The sequence below is a fragment of the Mirounga leonina genome, unplaced genomic scaffold (genome assembly GCF_011800145.1).
Source record: "Mirounga leonina isolate KUSES-001 unplaced genomic scaffold, KU_Mleo_1.0 Mir_127, whole genome shotgun sequence".
Taxonomy (NCBI): domain Eukaryota; kingdom Metazoa; phylum Chordata; class Mammalia; order Carnivora; family Phocidae; genus Mirounga; species Mirounga leonina.
In genome coordinates this window covers 76,227,385-76,252,483 of record NW_023270316.1, presented here as the reverse complement: position 1 = coordinate 76,252,483, position 25,099 = coordinate 76,227,385, and the positions used below count along the sequence as shown (strand labels likewise).

Sequence of the window (25,099 nt, the reverse complement as noted above, 5' to 3'; positions counted from 1 at the left end):
CTACAATATGCAAGACACTGTAAAGGACCCACCCCAAAACAACTAAGATGTAGCCTTTCACCTTTGGGAATTAACAGTCTAGTAGTAGGGGTAATAGACATGTTCACAAATACATATGTTATCAAGTAGAAGGCACAAGAGCTCTTAAAAAGATTTAATTATATGCCTTAAGTCAAGATCAGAGGAGAGAAACCTGCTTATGGTCTCAGGCAAGTGGCATCAGAGTTGAAACCTGATGTGAGTGTAGGATTTGGCCATGTGGAACAGAAGGAAGGACATTCCAGGCAGAAGCAGCTACATAAAAAAGGCACTCGCAAGGTGAGATGGAAGGTCCATGGGGCCCAGAATGGGGGCAGCTGTCAGGTTCATGCTAAACAGTTTGGCAGTTTTTTCCAAATATTCGACAGAGACTCAGTGTAAGGTTTTTTTGGGGTAGCAATGTTACGTGGTGAGCAACATGCTTTAGGAGGGTCCTCCACGAGCCACTGAGATGACCAGGCTTGAGCAGTGATGATACCAGTTCAGGTGGCAGCAAACGGGACTGAATCAGAGGGAGGCCTGGGGAACTGGGAGGACAGCGCTAGAGCACCGAGCAGAAGGAGGATCTTCAGGGATGGACCAGCTGGGGAGGAGGAAGATCAAGGTGAGTTCTTGATTCAGAAATTCAGATGGTACTGCTTGTAACAGAAGTGGGGCATTTAAAGCTACATGTAATGATGACTTCAAGGAAGAGGGAAGACTTTCTCACATATAAAGGCTGGGTATCCAAAAACTAGCGCTTGTGCTCTGTGTGCAAATGAGGTACCACTGAGGAGATGCACTTTTGGATTCTGGACTGAATGTCTATGTCCCCCCAAATCACAAGTTGAAGCCCCCATCCTAATATGATGGTATTTGGTGGTGGGGCCCTTGGGAGGTAATTAGGTCATGACAGTGGAGGTCCCATGAGGGATTACTGCCCTCAAAAGAAGAGGGCAGACTAGCTCGCTCTCTGCCACGTGAGGACACAGGGGGAAGGCGGCTGGTTGCAACTGGGAAGAGCCCTGACCAGAACCAGATCCTACTGCCACCCTGATCTCCGACTTCCGGCCTTCAGAACTGTGAGAAATACATTTCTGTTGTTTAAGCCCCCCGTCTGTGGTACTTTGTTGTAGTAGCCAGAGCTAAGACACAACTAATGCCCTGAATGAATCCTTTCCTGCTTGAGATGCTCGTAGGGGGTTCTGCTTCCTTCCCTGAACCCCAGGACACCGTGTGTACCCTCATTTCATGGTGGGAGGAACAAGTGGAACCCATGCCACAGCCAGGAACACTAACCCCAAAACACAGCAGAAGATGTACCACAAAGGGTTTATAAAGGACGCGTCTGTCAACAGGGTCAACTGCAGCAGAAAAAGTAGGGAATGACAATGAAGATAAAGTAGGCATGGCAATTCGAAAATCACCTCGGAGAACACTGCCTTGCCGGGGGGAGCCAGACTGCAAAGAGGAGCTGGAGGCCGAGGAGGCCTCTCAAAAGGTTCTGGAAGGAAGGGGGTCAGTCCATGGCAGTGTGGGGACACAGATGAAGTGTCTTACAACTTACACTTGTCACAAACTAAAGCTACTTAATCATGATCATTTGAAACCCAAATGGCCTTTGAAGTTTATAAACTATGAACATTATTTAAAACCCCCTTAAAATCAGCAACTTTTAGTTTGTAGGGGACGTGAATATAAAATCATCTGTCTAGTTTTGAGTTTCTCTGGTTCTTTTGGGCAACAATCACTTGTTTATTCTGGAATCCTTTCTTCATTCATTTCCCGGGAGTGGACTTCCTTACTTGGAAGTGGACGCAGGCAGACCTGTCCACGTGACTTGCTGAGTGTTCATTTCAGTCTTCTTGTTCTTACCCGTCACTTTCCGCAAGAGCTTCCTGAACACCTACTTGCCCTTCGCGTCCTTGTCTGACTTGCAACAACACACCGGAAGTCCCTTGATTCTTTAGCACCTACTGACTACACTGTTAGCAACTTGAGGGCAGGATTCAGATTTTATTCATCTTTGTAATAACAGCACCCAGCACAGTGCTTAACAAGCAGTACATGATTCAGTCTGAACAAGTATCAGCTGTCCTGAGAATCTACCCACGGATAGGCGTGAACGAGACACATATGCATACTACACATGTCCCACATCCTATCGCGCATGTTTTTACGTGTTCCTTCGAAGTGATTCTCAGGAGCTCAGCTCCTCTATGTACCGTAGGGACTGTACAATTGCGCCCATCACCCCCAGCAGGACGTTCATGTTGCTCTCACAGAGTCCACTTAATGTTGTCAGGAATACATTCCCCTGGCCTTTGACCTCTCAGGAGCTATGGGGCTTGCTAAGTATTTTAACGTGATGTTTGCTGATCAAACCAAAGAACTGCTGGCCAACAGTGATGAGTGATCCCCCCGCGTCCTGGAGATGTGTTCCACGCAACCCTCCTTTACATTCACGACTCATCGCTCTGAAAGCACTGTGGACAAGCGGATGGCCACCTATTGTCCTAGTCTGTGCAGGCTGCTGTAACAAAATGCCACAGACTGCATGACTCAGCAACAACAGAAATTTGATCCTCACGGTTCTGGAGGCTGCAGGTCCGAGATCATGGCATCACATTTGACATACAAATTTTGGGAGGACACAAATGCTCATACCATAGCACGTGTTCTGGCTCTTATTATTATTATTACTATTTTTAAAACTCTCCAACCTAAAAAGTAAAGGGACTTTCAGAACACACAGTGAGCAATAAGCTTGCCAATAAAGACCGTCTGTGGTATGGAACTGGCTTATTTCATAAACAATCTGCAGACTATTAGAAACATATTGTGCTACAGAGTTGTTTACACTGCTTATCTTTCATCGTCTCTGTGAGCATTTATGATCTTTGCTCTCAATCTACATGCTTTTTCTGTTAACAAATTGATAATGCAGGTCTCGCCTCTTCTGATGCATGTGTGTCCGTATCTTTGAGTGAGCGCATAAACTTGGAAGACGCCATAGTTGTCCTCGCCCTTCCATCCCCACCTCCTACAAGAAACTGAAAAGGTGGCTGGAGGAATGCAGGCATATGTGTAGGGAACTTCCTTCCACCTGGGCCCCCGTGGAATCAAAGGAAAGGGCCATTTATGAGTGCGTGTTTTCATTTGGGTCAATGACCAGCTCTTATGCAGAAAATCTAGTGGAAAAATCCCAATCTACTTCCATTTTTATAGGCTCTCTACCAAGTGTCACTCTACTGAGGATCACTTCACCCACCCCTAAGAATCGCTGTAGGGATAAAATATTTAAAAACAGGAACAGTGCGTGCGGAAGTGCAATTAACCACAGACCGAGGGATTACTATGCTGATGCATCTGGATTTCAGAAAGGCACCTGACACAATTCTTCATGATCTTTTGTGTGTGTGTGGATAAGATAGAAAAATGTAACTGGAGCTCACAATTGCTGGATGATCTTACTCAAAAGACGAAGATTAAGTAATGTATCAACTTGAGAACGGTCACTAATGGCCCACCACTGCTAGTGCCTAGTTCTTGTTTGCCCACATTGTTTTCTAAAATCAAGCTTGAGTCATGATTAGATGAGCACATGGATGGAATATTTACCCAATTCCTCCATGCCACTGCCACACAGTTTAATACCAAGTTTTGTCAATGAATATTCCAGAATGTCTCTGTTTTTCCTCACCATCCTATCCCAATCTACCCTAATGCAAGTCCTTGTCTTTCTGGGTCTGATGTTTTAACATTACATCATATTCTATTTCATCTTCTATCTGTCCATGGGCCTTGGCCTCCTCAAGCAGAAAGACAGTGTATGATATAAGGTTCTGTGGCCTGTGTGGGTCATGTGACCATGCAACACTCTTTTGGTGTCTACGTGTACACCTAAGAGTCTGCAGAAAATAAGTATGTTCCCTGAAGACTTGTCTAAAGTGGGAAAGGCAGCAGACGAGGAGCCAAAGAAGCTGTCTCTAGTCCTGCCTCTGCCAGTGACCAGCTCTGCGACACTGGACAACTCACCAAGCCTGCTTGCCTCACTAGTAACATAGTTATGATATCTGCCTGTTACCTCCTAGGTGATGAGCACCACGTGAGCTAACTATATGACACGGTTCTTGGTAAATTGAAAAATGCCACATACATGTCGAGCACTACTATTATTAATATTTTATCTCAGTCACTTCTCCCAAATCAGACTAAACCTTGAGTACTAATACAATTTTTGACCATACAAATTGTTCCCTGTATGTCCCAGAGATATTTTCTGAATTTGCTTCCATCAGCCAAGCATTTCTTCAGAGTTGGAAGAATGCTTTAAATTTGGCTCTGTCATGAATATTACACTTTCTGTAAATTTTAAATTATTAAAATTAACACACTGCCTACTTTAAAAAGTTTGGGAATAGAAGAAGAATGGAGAAAAATAAAAGGCCAATATCCCAACACTAAAGATAACCACATTAACATTTTAGTCATTATCCTACAGTTCTTTTTAGTGTTTATATATTCACAAGTACTTTAGTTGGATTTTTGGAAGCTGGTGGTATATCATAACTACAGGAGAGAATTTTTCCCAGTGGAACTGCTGTGCACTTATGGGCTTATTCCCATCATAAGGAAAAGCATTCAGAATAAAACAATTTGCTATTACGATTTATCCAGCTGTTATTGTGAAAAGAGGCAATGACTCCTCTGCATTCTTGGAAGCTCCGTAGAGATATCCTTTCCTTTGATGCTTGGTCTAAATTACTTTTTCTTTTAGCCATTTTTGAAGAAAGGTACAAAGCTGGGATGTTTCCTGAGCCCTTGTATATCTGAGAATGCCATTTTGCATCTCGGCCTTTACCTCTCAAAACTACTTTTTTTTCATTGTCCTGTGGCATTTAATGGAGATGCACAATTGCATTCTGGGATCACTGTAATTTTTGTTCCTTTCTGTGTAAGCCTATTATTTCCAGCTGAATGCTTTTAGCAGTTACTTCCCACTTTGGTGAAAAATGTCATCGATAGGTACTCCAGAAAAGGGGGTGGGGGTCCTATAATCAAAGGTTTAGGAAATATTGGTGCCTATACGCAATGCTAGAGTGTTCTGTAATTGTAGGATTGCTACCCTTCAACAGTCAGGATTTCCCAAATGTATTTCACAACAGGACGCTTTTGAGCTCACAGAGCACTAAGGAACAGTTACCGGGAAGAGTCCTGCAAAGCCCAATCTGTGATATGCTGGCTTATAATTTTAATTATATTTATAATTAACCTTTCAAAAGAAAAGGCAGATTGTGTCTAGGCAAGGGTCTCTTTTCACTGTTTTCTTTGTTCTGGTCTGGAATGCAGGATTCTTTTTTTCTTTCTAAAAATTGTTGTAAAATATACATTACATATAATTTCCCATTTTAACCATTTTTAAGTGTACAGCTCAGTGGCATTAAGTACATTCATGTTATTGGGCAACCATCAGAGATTCCCTTTTGAATTGCACACTCATTTTTTCTTTCCATCTTGAAAGTTTCCTTAAATTCACTGAGTAGCATGTACTCACCAGAGCACCTACAATGTGCTAGATGCTGTTTTGAGCACCTGGGAAGACAGGAGGACACAAGAATTTATTTTTTGTTATTGCCTTTGATCCAACTGTCCTGGTTTCATCCTCAGGAATTCTGTCATCTGGAGGAGGTGGCTCTCCACTCTGCTTCCTGGCCCTCAGCTCTCACCACATCCCTTTGACCTACATTCTGAGATGTTTCTCAAGTTTGACCTCAACAACTTTGCTCTTTTCTGCTCGGATAATGCTTTAAACCGCTGGACTAATGTTTCTGTTTCTCTGCATTTCTTCCTTCCTTAGTCCACCTATCTTCTTTTTTAGCTTATCCTATCACCTGATTTCTGCTCACCCTTTCTTCTATGGCTTCATTAATACTGTGTTTTCTGAAATCTCACTAAGAATACCAGAGAGGTTTTCTACCATGTGCTTTACTTCCTTTAACAAAGAATTTTCCAAGTTATGGTCTTCCAGGCGATCTCTCCCCTTCCTTTTTTCTGAAGAATGTTTGCACATAGGTTCCCCACAGATTTTTCTCCTTCCTCACCTTCAGCTGAAAAGGGACTGGTAAACCCAGAAACCCAGAGGTTTCTCACTGTTGGTGGCGCCTGCGAGCTTGTCAGAGCACCTTTTCAGCATTATTTATAACTGACTGGCAGGTCGATATCAATTTCTTCAAGTCCATTCCCGGAACAGAGTTAACATTTGTGCCGTGCAACTCTGTCAAGTAACATCTTCCCTCACCTTGGCTCAGAGACCGTGAAGAAAGGGGGTGGAGCGCAGACACAGCTACATTCTTCCTGAGGCACTAGTATCAGGGCTCTTCCTGTGGCCATCATCCCCCCAAGTCTTATCCTCCCTGAGAGGGGGCTCTACTGCCAGGCCTACCCTACTTCCTGCCCACGTATTCTCTGGGAGATGCAGTTTCCAAGTGTTCCCGGACTGCGAAATTCAAATGGGGAGCAGCCCCGTGGCTGAGGTGAAAGCACCGCCCAGGTGGTGGGCCAGCAGGTCAGCTCTCTGGCCAGTACACACTTTGGGGTTCTCAGTGCAAGCAGGAGGTGGGGACAGAATGAAAGGTCTCCCCCTTGCTTCCAGGGGGATCTGGCACGCCTGGGTCACTGACATTTCTTCATCTATTTCTGGGCTTGTAGAAATGCCTCCAGATCCTGTGCATCGGCTGGACATGTGTCCTAGTTGTGGGGATCTCAAATCTACTCTTTTTGCACCATCTTTGGTCATTTAGTGGGAAGTTGAAGAGGCTGCTAGCAGATGTCATTTTAAGCTCAAGTCTATAATTAAATTCTTGACTTTGATGGTGGGAAAACCCCACTGAACAATTTCTTTTCTATTATTAACACACATACAATATGCAAGAATGTAAAGCAGATGGGTTCAGGATGAAGCCAGACACGGTCTGAATCCCCCTTTCCTCATTTATGCTGGATCTTGGCACATCACTTGGTAATTGCACTTATCTTTGTACATTCATAATCAAGCCAGAAAAGCACAAGTTCAAATCCTCTCTGTTCTGAGTCCATCTGTATAGCCTAAGCACTCAGAGCAAATCAGTGCAGTCAACTGTAAGTACTCTGGAAACCATACTTGCTCCAAGCACATTTTCCAATGGTAATCATTCAAAAGAACTACACTGTGTAACTCTTCCGAAGACTGTTTCAAACTAAAATAAGTTTGCTTTTAATTAAGTCTCTAATTTAACCAATTAGAGATCGATGCAAGGGGAAAAGTTCAACAGGAGACTGGTTGGCTTAAGGAAGTGCCCATACCTTGAATTTAACAACACTAGGCTCTAGTTTTTATTAGCTCACTGAGTAGATTTCCATATGTTCAAAAATCTGCCAAACAGGCTAAAAGCCAGCATAATTAAAACAAATTATTTATTCCAAGTTCCATCAGTTTAAGGGTTTTCAGAAGTTATTACAGAAGTGAATAATGAAATCAGAAACGAGTGTTCACAGCTGTAGTATTTACAACATAGTTCATATCTACATGGCCTTGATTTAAAAGAGCCAAGGTGCTTCCATCATTCAGAATCCATGAGGAAAGTTTCAAAGTCCGGATCCAAGTCGGAAACAAGGGCATTTACAAAGTCATCGATAGAAGGACACTTCTGAAGCATACCTGCAAACAAAGAAAAGATCAGCCAACACATCCACCTGCAGACAATAAAGAGGGACAAAGACACTATACACGAGGGGAACATTCTGGCTTTCTGAAATGAGAGCTTGTATGACCTGCTTACGTAAACGCTACAAAAAGTCATGAGTGAAAAAAATTCTTGGGCAGTGGTGGGTGGACCCTGAGGCTACTTATGATTTTAATAGAGATTTAGGACCAAATTCGTTTCCCAAGAGTTTTTATATTGCAGATATTACTATATACTTAGAGTGATGTTAGGCTGAATTTTTAGTTATCTTTGAGTGCACTGGTTCAGAACTTAATACGTTTAGTTGTTTATCAAGTTTTATTATCTAGTTTCATACACTTTAAAATCAATTAAATGTTATTCTTTTGTGGAAATCTTGTATCAGAATCAAGTTATTGGCTTTCCTCCAGACTTTCCTATCTTGGAGAACTCCTAGCTTTGCAACTTTCTAATTGAATAATGAGGAAGTCACTTAACATCTCTGGTACTCAGATTTCCTCATCCAACATTCAAGGTGGCTATCAAGATAAAACAAGAAGATGTAGTAGAAAACAATGAGGCATCGTGTCTAGCACATATTAACAATTCAGTAAAAAGCTAAATCTATCTCTACTCTTCACTCCAAAGAAGCCAAAGACACATATTCAAGCAGTCAACCTATTGCCTTGACCTATATTCTTGGCAGATAATGGTAACTCAAGGGTTGGACAGGGCTCTATAAACTGGCATTTAATTTGGGGGTGGATCCCATAAAACTCATTTCAACACGGAGACATTAAAAGATTGCTAGAGTCCTCTATTACAATCTCAACCTTTAACGCAATTCAGTATATCTTGAGTATTTGCTGTGTAGAAAGGATCAGGCCAGGTCAGTCAAAGACGAACAGGCTACATCACAATATGGATAACTGTAAAAGCTAAAATTATGAAGCGTGTCGAAGAAAATACCTTTGCTACTTTGAGGCAGGCAAAGGTTCCTTTGGACAAGAAAGTAATAACCATAAAAGAAAAAAATTGCAATATTGATTTCATCAAAATAAGAAACTTCTATTCTTTAAAAAAAACAATGAAGAAAATAGGTAAATGACAGAATGGGAGAAAACACTCAACATAATATATATCTCACATTAGATTGGTATCCAAAATATATAAAGGACTCCAGCTTATCATAAAAAGAATTTTAAAAAAATTAAAATGGACAAAAGATTTGAGTAGACCTTTCACAAAAGAAGACAACCAAATAAACACAACTAACAGGCACTGAGAAGACAGAACATCATTGTCATCTGGGAAAAGAAAACTGAAACCACAAAAAGATACAACACACCCACCAGAATGGCTAAAATTACAAAGACCAAATGTAGGCAAGGCTGTGGGCCAGCCTGCATTGTCACACATCAGTGATAGAAGGGTGAAATGGTACAACCACTTTAGAAAAAGATCTAGTGGTTTCTTATAAAACTAAGCACACACCTACCCTATGACCCAGCAATTTCCTCCTAGGTATTTACCTGAGGGAAATGAAGGTATGTCAACAAAAAAGGACTTTACAACCCTAAACTGGAAATGACACAAGTTTCTATCAACAGGATACGGATAAACATACACGGTATATTCGTTAATGGAGTATCACTCAGCAACAAAAAGGAACAACCCACTGATATATGCAAGAACATGGATGAATCTCAAAAAGTCTTACACAGAGGAGTATATCCTGTTTGATTTCATTTATAGGAAGTCCAAAAGTTGGCCCAACTAATCTGTGCTGAAAAAATATCAGAACAGTGGATGCTTTCAGGAGTGGAGATGACAATCAACTGAGAAGGGACACAAGCCAACTTTCTGGTGTGAAGGTAATGTTCTATATCTGGATAGTGACTGGTTACTAAGGTGCATACTTGCGTCAGAATTCATTAAATGCTACATTAAAGATTTACGCATTTCACTGTATATAAATTTTATCTAAAAAAGAAAAGTAAACAAGTATGCGTATAAAAATGTCTGGGTAAAATGTACTGCTGTCTGACATGTGATTTGAAAAATTACATATATTATATATATAATATGTATACATGGTGGATTGATGGGCTGATGGAGGAATGGATGGCTGGATGTGTGACAAAGACAACAAAATGTTCATTGTAGAATCTAAATGGCAAATACATGAGTGTTTACTGTGCTAGTCATTCAACTTTTCTGAACATCTGAAAATGTTAAACATAAAACATCGGGGAAAAGTCAACTGTGGGTGTTAACAGCATACAAAGTGCAACTGGTGGGAGGAGAGAGGGTGGAAGATGAATTCTGATGAGCGATTTAGAAGGCTTTGTGGGGGATTGGGATCTGAGTAGAAACTTGAAGGATTGAGAAGATTCGGGTTCAAATTAGGGCCCTCCAGGTGGAGAGGACCACGCAGGAAGGTACCAAGGTGGGAAAAGGCAGAATGTATACTGACCACGAAGTGGTCTAGGGGGGCGGGAGGAAGGCTGGAGGAGGCTCTGGGAGATATGTTTTATGAAGACTCTAAGGTTTGGAACCAGAGTGACCAGGATGGGAAGGTAACTGAGCCAGAGCGCTGGAAGAAAACCGACAGCTTGTCACGTTTAGGTGCCAGGGGGGTGGCTCCATGTACAGGCCACCAGGCCTCAGTCAGCAGTGAGAACAGAGAGCTCAGAGGCGGGCCCAGGATGGGACACACAGACACGGTCATTCCCAGTGGTGAGAGAGACCATGTGGGAAACTGCCCAAGGACTGGCTTGTGTGGCAGACATAAAAACAGTAGCTCCAAACACATACTCGTAAGCCACTAACTAGACCTGGAGTAGTTAAGAACAATAAGAATATTGTAATATTTTCAACTGTGGACCAAAATAGTTTCATCCTCATTCAAGTTCAAATTCTACTATCTCCATTCAGGAATGATCTGAGAGAGGCGCCCAGGTGGCTCAGTCATTAAGCATTTGCCTTCGGCTCAGGTCATGGTCCCAGGGTCCTGGGATCGAGCCCCGCATCGGGCTCCCTGCTCCGTGGGAAGCCTACTTCTCCCTCTCCCACTCCCCCCTGCTTGTATTCCCTCTCTCACTGTCTCCCTCTCTCTCTCTGTCAAATAAATAAATAATCTTAAAGAAAAAAGAAAAATGGATGATCTGAGAAATAAGAAGCAGTTACTGAAAGACAATGTCATTGCTCTGTATTTACAACATGAAAGTTCAAAACACAATTTTCTTTTTACAGTAAAATAATCTCTATGGGTTAAAGAAGGCCTTTCCTCTGATCCAGCTGTGTCACTAAGGATAGAAATGCTGAATCTTTGATAATTGCTAGTGTAGCACGTTTCCCACTGGATCTTCAGATGCAGGTTATTGCTTAAGTAGAAGCAATCTGATTAATAAATCGGGTTTCATGGATTTCCTACACACCAAGTTTCTTAATGCAGGGAACAGCTGTAGGGAAAACATTTAAACAAGGCTTTCAATCAAATGTGTTAACCTATTATACCCTTTTCTTCCTTTTAGTATGTGAAACATTCTATAATTAAATGACTGGTCGTTTATAGTTAAATGCCCGGAACTGTCAGAAGGTAAAACCCGTCTATTTAGAGCCAACCTATTCAGTTAAGCATGGCCTCCTGCCCCTTTGAAGTGGTTCATTTTAACTCGACAAACTGTCAATATAAATATGACCTTGCTCTGTCCTTCTCGGGACATGGACCTAACTATCACACATCCTTCTCCAATTTCCCATCCTCAACCAGGCCCGCATCTCAGAGAATGGCAATCGTGGCCACAGCAAAAGCTTTTAAAAACATACACACTCCTGGTATTTTTAAGTCAAATCTGGTCAGCAGTAAATGGTTTGGTAATTTTGTACACCATGTGACCGCTAAAGATGAAGGCCCCCAAAAGAGGAAATCAAGACCCAAAGGGATAAATAGATCCTGAGGCAAGACTTCTCTTGGCATATTGTCATGGTATCCTTGCTTTAATTAGATTTAAATGTTCTGCAAGTGTCAACATGAACTAACTTCTACACAGAGAATTAAAAGAAAAATGCAGTATTTTCGGGCAGTTCCCCAAGTTAGAAAAATTGAAATGAGCTTTTATATGTGTGTATGGTCAAAAAAATTCCAGGAACTCCTTGATTTTTTTAAGAAGCTGACAAAGATGTCCCCTTTGTCTTCAAGTCTTGATCTTAAAGGGTGATGATTAGACCCGCAGTTTCTTGGGAGCCCCTGGGAGCCAGCTTGGGGCTGTTAGGTCCAGAAGTGGGTGGAATTTACAAACATATTTCACTGTGGAAGTCACCTAACTCGGGGAGGGGGTGGTGGCGGGAAGACAGACTGATGTTGCCAAAAGGACTGAAATTGCACAACTACAAAAAGTGTTGACAGCAATGTAAGAAAGACAAAACTGCATTAGGACAGACATTGTACATATTAGTTCATAAAAAGGAAAAGAGGTAGTTGAGTTTCATCTACTCGTCCCAGAGAAAGAGAGAATATATAATGAGTAGTTGAAGAATGATGATTTTATTTATTTTTTTCATTTTACCTGAGAGGCAAATGGGCTAATAAAAGTTGGTACAAGCCAGGACACTTTCGTCTCGACTGCTCTGCTCAAACTAGCATGTTTCATAACCTTGAAGTATGAGGGCAATTATGCTGGGCCTCACTAAAATAAATTATGATATCAAAAGGATTCCAAGACTGACTCTTGAAGCAATAAGGGTTTCCAAATCGTACTATGTGCTCTTCTTTCTGATGCCTATTGGCACAGAGCTGGAATAAAGAAAGGATAGATGCCAGGCAGGAGGACCTGACCCCCCACAGCTGGTCTAGAAAGGGTTTATGGGAAAACAAACAAAGTGATAACGGCCGTTATCTGCTGAGGATTCACTGTGCGCCAGGCACCGTGCTAAAACTCACCTGTGAGGAACCTATCTCACAAGTAAGAAAACAGAGCGAAGAGAGGTCAAGAACTCTTACTTTTTTTGTTGAACCGTGAAGGCAGGTGCCAGAGCCCATGCTCCCAGAGCACTGTGATATATTATACTGCCTCAGGCCCTAGAATTTTGCAAAACAACACATTCTAAAAAGGTGCATATTTCAACATCAGCATCCTAGATATGACAAAACCCACCTGTGTGGAGATATTCTGGGGGCTAGGGGAGGGTCGGACAGCTTCCTGATGTCACCCATGGCTATATGGTCCCAACTTATTAACTGTCCCCTTACTGCCTTGAACACAGAGCCAAAATGTCCACTGTTTTATGGGCAGCTGGGTTTTGGTGCTACCGAGGACACTTCACCCACAGTCACAACTACTGAACTGTCCCCGGAGGTAGAGCACAGAGAACATGGGGAGTAAACTCTGCTGAAGAGGCTGGGACCAGGAAAATGGCTCTTCCTCTCCAGGCACGATGCTCAGCCACGCTTGGCTGCCCCTGCAGCTGTAGGCATGATACTGGCAGAGAAAAGTAGCTAGGAGTTCTGCACTTAAGGATGTTTTCTGGGTGGCCTCCAAGTATCTGTGGTAACCCCTTGCAAACAGAAGCCCTTACATGTTGAAGGGGCTCCCAACTATGCCTATTTCTATGCTTTTACCAAGAACGGATTTTGTCGGCTCCAGGATGAGTTGTATATGTGTACAAAGCTGCAAGTTCACGCCCTGTTAGTTTGTGATATGTAATACATAATCTAACCAGGCCATCATTTAAATATCAACACCTTCTTGGCAGGAACTCTTTAACCTCTTGAGTGCCTGTCCGGATGTGCAACTAATACAATTCTTTGAGAACATGACAGGGCACCTGGTTGGCAGTTTAATTACACCTCTAAGACAATGTGGCAGAGATGGACTCTTGTTCTGGCCCCTTTTACTAAGCACCTCGAGAATACAGGAAATGATTGGGGCACTTAAAAACATTAGAATTATTTTGAGCCTTGAAAGAGAAGTAGAATAGTTCTATCTCTTCTTTGGGTCCATTTCCTATATTGCTGAACACTAAGCAAGGGTGCCCAATCCAATAAAACTGTGGCTGAGTGTGGCCAAAGTTTAGTGAAAGCAAAGAAGGGTGACTGAAGTAACTAGAAATAAAATCTCTGTAAGGATTTTTTCTTTCACTCACTCACTCACTCACTCACTCACTCACTCACTCACTGTGGACCAGAGTGCCTAAAGTCAACTGAAGGTAGGCAAAAAGATGACTATTTATTAGGAAGATAGAGTATATATACTATACATAAACATGACTAAGAATCTGTTTTATAGAAATATATGACCTACTGGTTCTAAGAGTGTAGTTCTCTGACGAACATCATGTGTATCACCTGGGAACCTGCTAGAAATACAAAAGTTGGGTCTGGAACCCCAGGCCTAACGAATCAGGAACTGGGAGTGGGCTCGGCAGTCAGTGACCCTGATGAAGTGTGAGAACCACAGCCCAGATGGACATGTGGAAACTGATTAAAGTGGAAAATGAGATCGGGTTTCTCTCCACGGGCAACCATAACTTGAAAAGTATGGGGCAAGAAAGATTGTATTAGTTTTCTATTTAACTAAACTAAAAAATATTTGTTTCTCAAGTGAAATGGCAAACAATCTTAGGAAACAAAAGTAGGGTTTGTTTGGGACGCTGTTCAAAGTTATGATTACCAAGCCTCAAGAGAGAGGACACAGCTGGCTGGAAAAGCACCTGAAAGGATCAAGTGGATTTGGCATGAAAATAGTCTGAAAGTCTGGGGGCGGCGGAGGAGGCCAGAAGGGAAGCTGCCATAAGGCACGGAGCTGTGGGAGGAGCATGACACCGTGACGGGCCTTGCTTGAGAGGTCAGTCTCCCAGATGGGAGGCGTGCTTCAGGGGGTGGCGGCAGCGTTTTTATTTTAGGAAAGGAAGCAGAGTGTATTTTGCTTACTAGCAACTCCCTGGGAAACAGTGCTTTGTGTTTTTCGATTATTGCCTCTCTTGTGAGGACAGCTCGGAACACATCTCAGAGGCTTCTTCCATGTAGCAATTCTGACTGTTCTGAGCTTGAGAACTGTAATCAGACCTCCGTCACTAGGAGCCCAGAGGGCCCAGCTGGGGCTCCTTCTCCAGGAAAAAGACCAGGAAGTCACTACAGGAGCCGGTGGTCGGCAAGAATGTCATGAATTGAGGGCGCCTGGGTGGCTCAGTCGTTAAGCGTCTGCCTTTGGCTCAGGTCATGATCCAGGGTCCTGGGATCGAGCCCCGCATCGGGCTCCCTGCTCAGCGGGAGGCCTGCTTCTCCCTCTCCCACTCCCCCTGCTTGTGTTCCTGCTCTCACTGTCTCTGTCTCTGTCAAATAAATATATAAAATCTTAAAAAAAAAAAAAAGAATGTCATGAATTCTGAAAATGGAGTCATCGTAGGGTGATTCATAGTGGGGAGGTGCTGGATGTTGCTGAGGTCGACTCCCTATAGACTTAGCTCCCTCCTTTAAGAGGTTCAGAAAGGACGCCCTCCCTGGCTGCCGAGCTCCATGCACCATGGCAGTGAACAGAACCACAGTCATGCCCTACTCCATTTAAGACAGAAAGTCTGGGCGCCCGGGTGGCTCAGTCGTTAAGCGTCTGCCTTCGGCTCAGGTCATGATCTCAGGGTCCTGGGATCCAGCTCCTCCGTGGGCTCCCTGCTCAGCAGGGAGTCTGCTTCTCCCTCTGCCTGCAGCTCCCCCTGCTCATGCGCGCATGCTCTCTCTCTCAAATAAGATCTTAAAAAAAAAAAAAAAAAGACGGAAAGTCTGTTCAAACATTTATAAAAAATTAAATGTTCTGGGTACCTGTGTGCCAAGCACTGTGTGCTAAAGACACCAGGCACACAGATATGAGCAGGACATTATTTCTGTTCTTGACCAGTTCATTACTTAATGAAATAATACCATGAAAGAAAACCATGGAGATACATCATGTTAATACAGAACAAAGGTGCATATAAGGTACAGAACTGGTGCAAAGGAGGGAGTGACAGAGTCAGGGGCCCCTCGTGGCACCAGCACCCTGACGGTGTGGGAAGCCGCTCTTTCTGGGCCCTGCTGGGACTTCTTCTTGATTTTGTGGCCATCTCCATATTGTTCCAAAACATTCTGCTTTGGTAAGCCAGGCTTGGTTCGATTTTTTTCCAAGAAGATTCCTAGTTGATAAAAAGATCAGTTCACAAGTTGTTAAAAGGGATTTAGTGACACCTGGGGACACCGATATTTTTGTTTGATTAAGGATCAACTTGCTATACCCAGAGCTTGAGCAGGTAATTTTTTTTTTCATTTAAATGACTGTCTTTCCTCAGATTCATAAAGTCTAAGTGATATACAGCAAGCTTTACATCAGATTTCCTCTCTCCAAGTTCACTGGGGAAGAAAGGAGGGTCTTCCAGGCCAAAGAAGAAACACAAGTATTCCTCTGCCTCACCATCTTGGCCAGGTGTGGTAGGAGTGTGATGGGAGGTCTGCTAAGAAGCAGGGTGGGATCATCTCAGTAGTGTTTGGGTCCTCCTGAAGCTGGTTCTTTCCTTGCTGAATCAAGGGGGAAAAAATCGCCCTTACATTTGTGGGTTTCAAAGGTGCAACGAAAGTTCGTGGATTGGATGTGTGTCCAAAGCTGTCGAGGAAAGCCGAGGCCTAGGTGTTGCATATTTGGGTGCCAGGTGGATGTAGACCTGATATCTATGGGACTGGCACGGTGTTCAGAGCCCAAGATGGCCAGGGACAAATAGCAGTTCTGTTAAAAACCAAAGCTAAAAGCCAATCATAATCTTACATTGCCAGACACTGGTACTTGGGTTAAATTATATCAGTCAAGTTTATAGTTAGGACCTACAGGTGTCATTTATTTAAGGGTCAGGCTGGTGGACCAAGAAAAGCTATAGGCTCCCAAAAAGAAATGTCCTGGGAACTCCCTACTGGGACCAGAGCCTGCTGGTCAGAGTCACTACCATGTGGTTCGATAAACAGCCTTGGGGGCAATGTGCAGGTTAGGATTTTAGGCTGAGTGGAACATTACCTGGTTTGGCATAGCATTTTATAACTTAAATTTCAATGTAGTTCTCCTTTTCTGACTACACAAAAGTTTTCCTTTGAAGGGTTGCCAAGGAGGAATAGAGAGGTAAGATAAATTCTTCCTTTTCTAAGCAAAACTTGAAATGCCTCTAAACAAGGTACTGTATCCTGATGGTTAGAGCAAGGGTTTGGTGAGCAATTACCTAAGATAACCAACTGCTTAAGATGCCTTACACCAGTCACTTCACTTCCTATACCTCACTTCTGCTAAGAGCAATCTGAATGAAGGTAAAATGTTAGAGTGTAATATAATGTCAGAAGATCATAAAATTGGCAAAGTGTCATCTACTTTGCTAGATTGCTATAAGAATTTAAAAAGATAGCACATTTAAGACAGAAAATGCTCCATAGCTGATAGCAATAACAATCAGATCCAAAGGTTTAAGGAAAACCTACTTCCCAGTTCAGTGAGTTAAAGGATGAGGTTGTTTATTTACTTATTTATTTATGTGCACAAGCTCAATTCCCAAACATTGGTCTACGATTAAGTATTTAGGATATGATCATCAAACTCACAATCACAAGCTAATTACCCAGCTAATGAATCACTGTTTGCTTTACTTTTTTCTACTTTTTGCCCTCTGCTTTTTAGGAGATAACTGTTTATCTGCTAAAAGAAGGAAACAAAAAATGCAACTAAAATCGATCTATTTTTCTCCCTTGTTAGTAGCTGTGAGAAAAGGTTTATCAAGAAGAGATCACTGGGATGATGGGAAAGTTCTGGAAGTGGACAGTGGTGATGGTTACACAGAATTGTGAATATACAACATTGTGAAGGCCACTGAAACACATATTTAAGAATGGTTAAAATGGTAAATTTTTTATCATATATACTTTTTTTTTTAAAGATTTTATTTATTTATTCATAAGAGACAGAGAGAGAAAGGCAGAGGGAGAAGCAGGCTCCCCGCTGAGCAGGGAGCCCAATGCGGGACTCGACCCCAGGACCGTGGGATCATGACCTGAGCCGAAGGCAGACGGTTAACCATCTGAGCCACGCAGGCGCCCTCATATATACTTTACCACAGTTTAAAAAACAAGGAGGAAGAGGTTCCAAAGTACTAAGATGGAGCCTTTGCTTTGCCCAGATGGTAAGCCGGCTCCGCCACCCCCAGCCTCCGTTAGCAAACGTAAGAATAAGGGGGATATGCCGACAGGCAGATCCTCTCTCCAGATCTAGGAATGAGTGAAAAGGCATGTCTGTGTATTCCCAACACCACTACCAGCTCTAAAAACCCATCATAAGGGGCGCCTGGGTGGCTCAGTCGGTTAAGCGTCTGCCTTCGGCTCAGGTCATGATCCCAGCGTCCTGGGATCGAACCCCACGTCTGGCTCCCTGCTCGGTGGGAAGCCTGCTTCTCCCTCTCCCACTCCCACTCTCCCTGTTTGTGTTCCCTCTCTCGCTGTCTCTCTCTCTGTCAAATAAAGAAATAAAATCTTAAAAAAAAAAAAACCATCATAAGAGTAAATGGCTATTTTTTTGTGCACTGAAATAATTATATGTGCCAAATGCAGCTCAGCCTGATGAAGAATTACAGTACAAAGGCTGGCCTGGCAGTTTGAAAAGTCTAAAGTGAATTTTACGAGATCAGAACTCTCATTCCAGATCTGTCTCTCCCAAGCCTAGGGCAACTGTATTGCTCACCTTCTCCACTTTGAAGTTTTTCTCTGCTACAAGGCTGTGGTTACCCACACCTTTTTCTAAAGGTGGATTCCCACTATCTACAATCAGTTCCTGGGCAAACCACAGTATCAGCCAGAAAGTGAAATTCCTTTCTTCCTTTGAACTGAAAAAACCTGACTGCCCCCTAGGCTGTGTTACTATCAGTCTCTGGTCAAATAGAAGCTTCTGTCTACAGGGTGGCCGAATGGATTGACACAGAGCATCTGAGCTTCCTGCGGGAAAGAAGCTGATCCAGCCAGTGGAGCCCCACATATGCGATCTGTTTCCAAATTGGTTTATGTTAACTTCATCGTCAGATGTAATAACTCCATTTACAATTACACTTCTGGGTTACAAAACAGTTTGCCTTTTGAAGCTCCATGTCTTCCTTAAACAAACACACCCACACATTAAACACATACACACCCTCTTCAAAAATCAGTGCATTTACAAAAGGGAGGTCTGAGCCTTGAGAATGCAGGTGCTCCTTTCTCTTCCATTTCTTTCTTCCAAAAAGCTCTCAGCTAATTCAGAGGCCACGTTGAGTAAATATGCAAACAAGCCAAAGATTAGGGATTCTATTCACTTGGCTATTATTCCCCGTTGCCATTTACCTCTATTATTGAAACTATGTCATAATCCTGGAGCCACTAAATTCTAAGTCTGGTTCCATGACATGCTTTCCTCATTTGTTCCTGTTACGCCATGCCAGACAGGAAGGTTGCTGCCAATGAGTGTGTCGTAAAGTACCCCACCTTGCTGGGCATGCACGCGTTCTCACTCAACAAATCTGATTTTGCTACAGAACCACTTTACGACATGTAAGCCAGTTGATACCTTATCAATGCTAGTTAGCATACGCCAACATCTGTCCCCAGGAAAGCTTGCTCTGGGAACCCAACGGTATCCTCCTTGAGCATCAGTGTATTTGTGACAAGCAACTCAGGTGCCAAACACTGTAAAAGAACAAGCGGGAAAATACGGCAGAAGATGCGCACAATCTTTTCTAAAGCCAAAGCTTCCTGGTATAAGCTGAAAAGTAAGTTTAAGAGATAACCAGCTCACCCTGAATGTGAGTCATGGTTCCGTTGCTCCGGTGTGACCCTGGGCAGTAAGCGCCGCAGGACCCTGCCGAGCAGGGCGCCGAGCTGAGCACAGCATCTGGGACAGCAAACACACTGCACGGATGTTTCTAGAAGTAGTTACTCGTACCGCTCTCGTGCTTGTTGTTGTTGCTGTTGCTGTTACTCTTGCCCTGCCACTCAAATCCAGAAATATCAAAGCAGTAGAAATTAGTCGTAACTGCTTAATACCCAACTAGTTATCTCAGGAAAATCAGTATGTGAGGCCACTGTGGTGTTTTGACAAAATTCCTATCCTGAAGTGAAAAAAGCATGTGCATGGAACGGAAGACAGTGGGGAACAAGGGGCCAGAATTCCAATTATTTTGAGCGTGTGATTTAGGATTTTGAGAATTTTTTAAAGCTCTGTTTTCTTTAGACCGATTGAAGGGAAAACATAGTGGAGTTTAGCCATCCTCCTGACCCTACGGCTTAATCAAACTAAACATACCTTTAGTTCTGTAAGGAGAAAGATTAAAAAACAACACACGTGTTACTTGATATTCCCTACCTTGTGTGATGAGGTAGAAAAAGAACTTGATAATGTTATTCAAATATTTGAGAGGTGAACACTCTGAGATTAAGAAGGGATTATTCTAGGGCGCCTGGGTGGCTCAGTTGGTTAAGCGACTGCCTTCGGCTCAGGTCATGATCCCAGGGTCCTGGGATCGAGTCCCGCATCGGGCTCCCTGCTCTGCGGGGAGCCTGCTTCTCCCTCTCCCACTCCCCCTGCTTGTGTTCCCTCTCTCGCTGTGTCTCTCTCTGTCAAATAAATAAATAAAATAAAATCTTAAAAAAAAAAGGGATTATTCTATTTAAAAAAAAACTTTAATGTCAAGATGAACTATTAAGTAAAAGAAAATTGGGTTTTGGCTTGATCGTTCCTTGATCTAGTTTCGTTATTAGTAATGTTACATAATAATCAAAAGGAAAAAGTTTCTCTTAGAGATAGTTGAAAAGCCTCAAATAAACACTGGAAGATATCTTGTAAAACGATCTTTCAGGAAATGATCCAATTAAACCAAGAGACATTTTCCTGTCTCTATGCTCTCTGGCAGCATTTCAAACAAGAGTTGGTTAGCGAATGCCAGTTTCAACTGTTCCACTAAAATCTGCTCTAAATTTCTGCCACTACTATTATTATTTTGCCTTTTATTGGTATGCTCGCTAGATGGAAATGCACCAGTGTCCCTCGGAACCCAGTCCTGCCTAAGAAACTCAGGGCTTCTAATTTGCTCCACACTTGAAGCTTGATGCCTTGGGGTGTCAAGCTAAGAATCTAGATCAAGAGCTTTGGAGAAATGACATCTGCTTTTCTAACCTGTTTTTAGCCACTGCCAACAGCACACATTTGTAACCACATGTTAAGAACAGCATCTATAATGACCATCTTTAAAGTAGATTTTATAACATTTCCATTAAGCAATCAAAAAGAGCTGAAGGAATATTATCTGCATTCCTTTAGAACGTAGTTACAGTTGATATAATCTAAAAGTGGAATTGCTGGTGTCCTTCCTGGAATGAGTCTACTACAAGTTATTTACTTGGGAACAAAAAGGCTCTCATATCTCAAATAAAGCCAGACTTCAGAGATGCCGTCTCAGATGACTACACAAATGGCAGAGGGCTCCATCACATCTACATGGCAAGTAGAAAATGACAGCTTCCTGGGATTCAGAGAAGACGACCAAAGTGAGCACCACTCACCAAAAGTAAACTGCAACAAAAAAGCGTATCGAGAATCTATAGCTCCACGAGGGCAGGGGAGGAGCGCCGTGAGCCGGCAGATGCAGTGGGCATCCCAAGGGCTTTGAAAATATGATGGCCTGGGTCAAATCCTGATGAGACCATTTAAAAGCTTGGCACACAGAGTTACTCAGTTTCTCTAGGGCCACGCTGCAGATTAATGTTCGTGCCTTACAGATACTGTATGTATCCGCATCTAACCAACTTGCATTGTGACTTCCATTATGTCATTTTCCCATGACCTTTTCTGCATAGCGAATCTCCTTCCTGCACGCACACTATCTGAAATCATTTGGGGAGGAACTTGTGATACCCAGGGTTTAGTAAGAGGTGCTCTGCTCTGAGCACCAGTGAACACACAGTGCCATGGCCTTTCGTCTAAAGGGGTTCTCTACCCACCCCTTCTAGACAGTTGTTTGATAATCAATACTCACTCGCAAGCAAGGCATTGTACCGGAATGAAAAGTGCCATATATGTGTGTGTGTGTGTATACATTTTATATATAATGTAGTACACATTGACAGGTTAAAAGTGAAAATTCTGAAAAAAAAAAAAAGTTAAAATTCTGTTTAAAAGTTACTTCTCCACAGGCTTTTCATCCTCTTTGCTAGCAAAAATTATGCTGTTGAATTTAGTCAGTGGAACATTGACAATGAAATAGGAAAAAAAAAAAAAATCCAAGGATAGTAGATACTTCCGGGTTAAGTTTTACAGAAGAAAAAGATCTGTCATTTCCTGGTAAAGGCTGACTTCCTTTTACTGGTGTAAAGAAATCAATACGCCAGGGCGCCTGGGTGGCTCAGTTGGTTAAGCGACTGCCTTCGGCTCAGGTCATGATCCCAGGGTCCTGGGATCGAGCCCTGCATCGGGCTGCCTGCTCCGCGGGAAGCCTGCTTCTCCCTCTCCCACTCCCCCTGCTTGTGTTCCCTCTCTCACTGTCTCTCTCTCTCTCTGTGGAAAAATGAATAAAATCTTAAAAAAAAAAAAAAAAAAAGGAAATCAATATGCCATGTAGTTTCTATTACCCTACACTGTAAAAATTATATAAAATGCTCCTCAGTTTCTAGTACGGTAGTATGCAGTTATCTATTTGGTGTGTTTGATCACAGAAATTACTTATTCTCAGTGCTCCAAAGGCTATTTATTTAGAAATTAAAAAAAAAAAAAATTGCTCTTTCCATAAAGGCATTCCACTTATAACACCCACATCTTTTCTCTTTTGTTTATTTGTATCATTGAAATACTGACCTTGTATTTTTATAAGCAAAGAGCATCTGAGTGGCTCTTCCAAGAGGTGGGTGCCTCTGATTGTTACCGAATGCTACCTGTCTCTGGGATTAGATTGGGTATATTTTGGTTAGAGCATCTGGGGAAATCAGGCTGCAGAGTCCCAGATGTTGTGCCCATTAACATAAAAGGTATGTAGAGAGCTTTCCCGAGGCTCAGCATCTTGTCATGTTTACTTAGGTCTGTACCGTCAGCACACCCCCTTCCATACTGCCTCACCTGCTTGTCCAGTCTGTGCCCAGTACAAAGGTGGCTGGCTGGGAGCAGGAGTGGCTGAAACCCAGGAACCCTGCAGGCCCCCAGCCTGTGTTCTGGTGCAAGCCCCCGAGTGGGCACCTTTCCACAATTCCACCCCCCCAGAGGGGGCTGCCTTTTGTAAATCTGACAGGAACCTCTCACATAGATGTGGGATCTCTACATTATACCTGCTTATTTCTGTGTCCCTGAAGTGCCTGGTTAGCAGTATTCAATAAACATTCACTAAGCTTAAATGAATTAACGTCATCAACAACTAACAATGCCTTTTTTATTCTATCACATTATCTACCGGTCACTAACCTAAGGGTATTAAAGTGTTACGTTTTGACCAAAGACAGAATTCAGGAGAGCGCCTTCAGTCTTAGGCAAAGGTGGTGTGGCTAAAAGCAAATGGTCCTGGAAGCCAACGCACACAAGGCAGCTGGCAGGAGGAAGAGACGTCAGAGAGAGGTGGTGTCGAAGGCCAAGGCCTCAGGGACCACTGGACCCCAGGGAGAGGTTAGAGTTGGTCCTACTTGAAGGAAGCCCCAAGAGTTGCCTCACCTCCTTTAACAAAGCCCGCTACTAACAAAGCCCACTACTAACAAAGCCCATCAGTCAAGTTGCAGTATTTATCTCTGACCTCCCATAGTAGAGAAAGCATTTTCCACTTTAACGCCTGTTTCTTAAATAACTATTCATTCACCACACTGACTTGGTCTTGCATTACAGGAATTCTAGAACACAAGGAATGATCTATTTTATTCTACCTTGTAGAACACTGGTTACATACAATGTAATAAATATAGGTGCTGTTTAGAGGAAAAGCTCCACCAAGAACACAAAATACGTTGGGTAGCGAAATGGACAGCATTCACTGAGGAGCCCTGGCTCCGTTCTACCTGCTGATGAAGACTCTGGGACCAGAAACAGATTGAGGCCAGCAAAGCTGGGGTCCCGGTGTGGGCACGGCGGGGAGGGGAAGCTAGGACGAGCAGCAGGAGGACCAAGGCAAACTGGATATCCCGACAGCTGGGCAGACTCGATGCCACGAAGTCAGAGTGAACAAGCACGTTCACTATATATATATATTTTTTTCTTTTACATTAGAAAAGAGCTTTGGAAAAATATTCGGGCCCACAAAACCCTTAGAAGTATTTATGTGATATAAAACTCAGACAAGGTGAGTAAAAACCCGCCCTCTTCTAATAATCACCAGTTTTTTATGGCACAAGAAATATTCCACCTGGTAAGTATATTTTCATCTTTATGTTTACTGACTGCCTATTGCAGGCGCTGGGGATATGGCCGTGCTCAGAACAGTGCCCCTCCTGTCACGGGGCAGACAGCTTCTTGGAGGGCACAGACCACAAACCAATACGTGAAATAATACAGGTTACATTATGTCAGGAAGTAACTATGTGCTAGGAAAAAAACAAACCAAAGCAGAGTAAGGAGGCAGAGGGCAACAGAACAGGCCCAAGAACAAGAGGGAAATAAAGATGATCTCTATTTCTAAACATTTGAGCAACCCATCCAAAGTCATCCGATTTACCTCGAACAGCACAGTTCTGCTTGGCATGCTAGTAGTTTTAAATCATCTTATCTTTTAATATTTAATATATCTGAGGGGCTGCCTCACAAGTCACAAATGTAAAATACACTCCGGGGTGGGAACTCATATGCCACAGGGCATACATGCCCAGAGGGCACAGATGTTGGCTAAGTCAGGCAGAACCTGTCCTCCCTTCATCTCTCCCTTGAAAATCCCACTTAGTTAAAAAAACAAAAAGCAAAGAGGCATATTTAAAAAGCAAACTCAGGAATAACCATCCAAAGCCTGTGTGCATTTATTATTCTCATATGATGTTAGGCCTGCCAGCTTTGTGCCGTACGTGGCAATATTTAGGGATTAACCAGATGACACGATTAAATGTTAACTGCATGTTTTAAAACTGCAAGTAATAACTACAACCAATTTTGAGTGCCATAAACCAATGGAAATTGCTTTTTCTCTTGAAGTCACTGCATATGCTTTTTGACAATTAGGAAAATCAATCAAGCTAGTGTTTCGATTCCAGAGTTACCAAAGGGACCTGGTACTGATTAGCTTCCTGAAGCCCTTCTTCCCAGACAGTTGGAATGATGGGAAACCCACTTTGTCACAAGGCAAATTCATCCCACTTTGAGACAGCTCTCATTGACAGGATGACACAAGTATTAAATGGACTC

The 25,099-nt window shown here is 42.8% G+C and overlaps 1 protein-coding gene across 3 annotated transcripts in view; it reads right to left on the bottom strand.

Annotated features, from left to right (window-relative positions):
* Window positions 1–7,456: 7,456 nt before the first annotated feature.
* The window catches only part of MIPEP (mitochondrial intermediate peptidase), a 197,430-nt gene continuing 179,787 nt past the window's right edge, over window positions 7,457–25,099 (bottom strand). For 2 of the 3 annotated variants that reach the window (XM_035003687.1, XM_035003686.1), the window contains one exon: window positions 7,457–7,717. In XM_035003687.1, the coding sequence (XP_034859578.1) occupies window positions 7,679–7,717 (39 nt within the window). In that variant the 3' untranslated portion in view covers window positions 7,457–7,678. Of the gene's footprint in view, window positions 7,718–15,486; window positions 15,891–25,099 lie in introns of those variants that run through there. The other variant, XM_035003685.1, reaches the window with a different exon arrangement.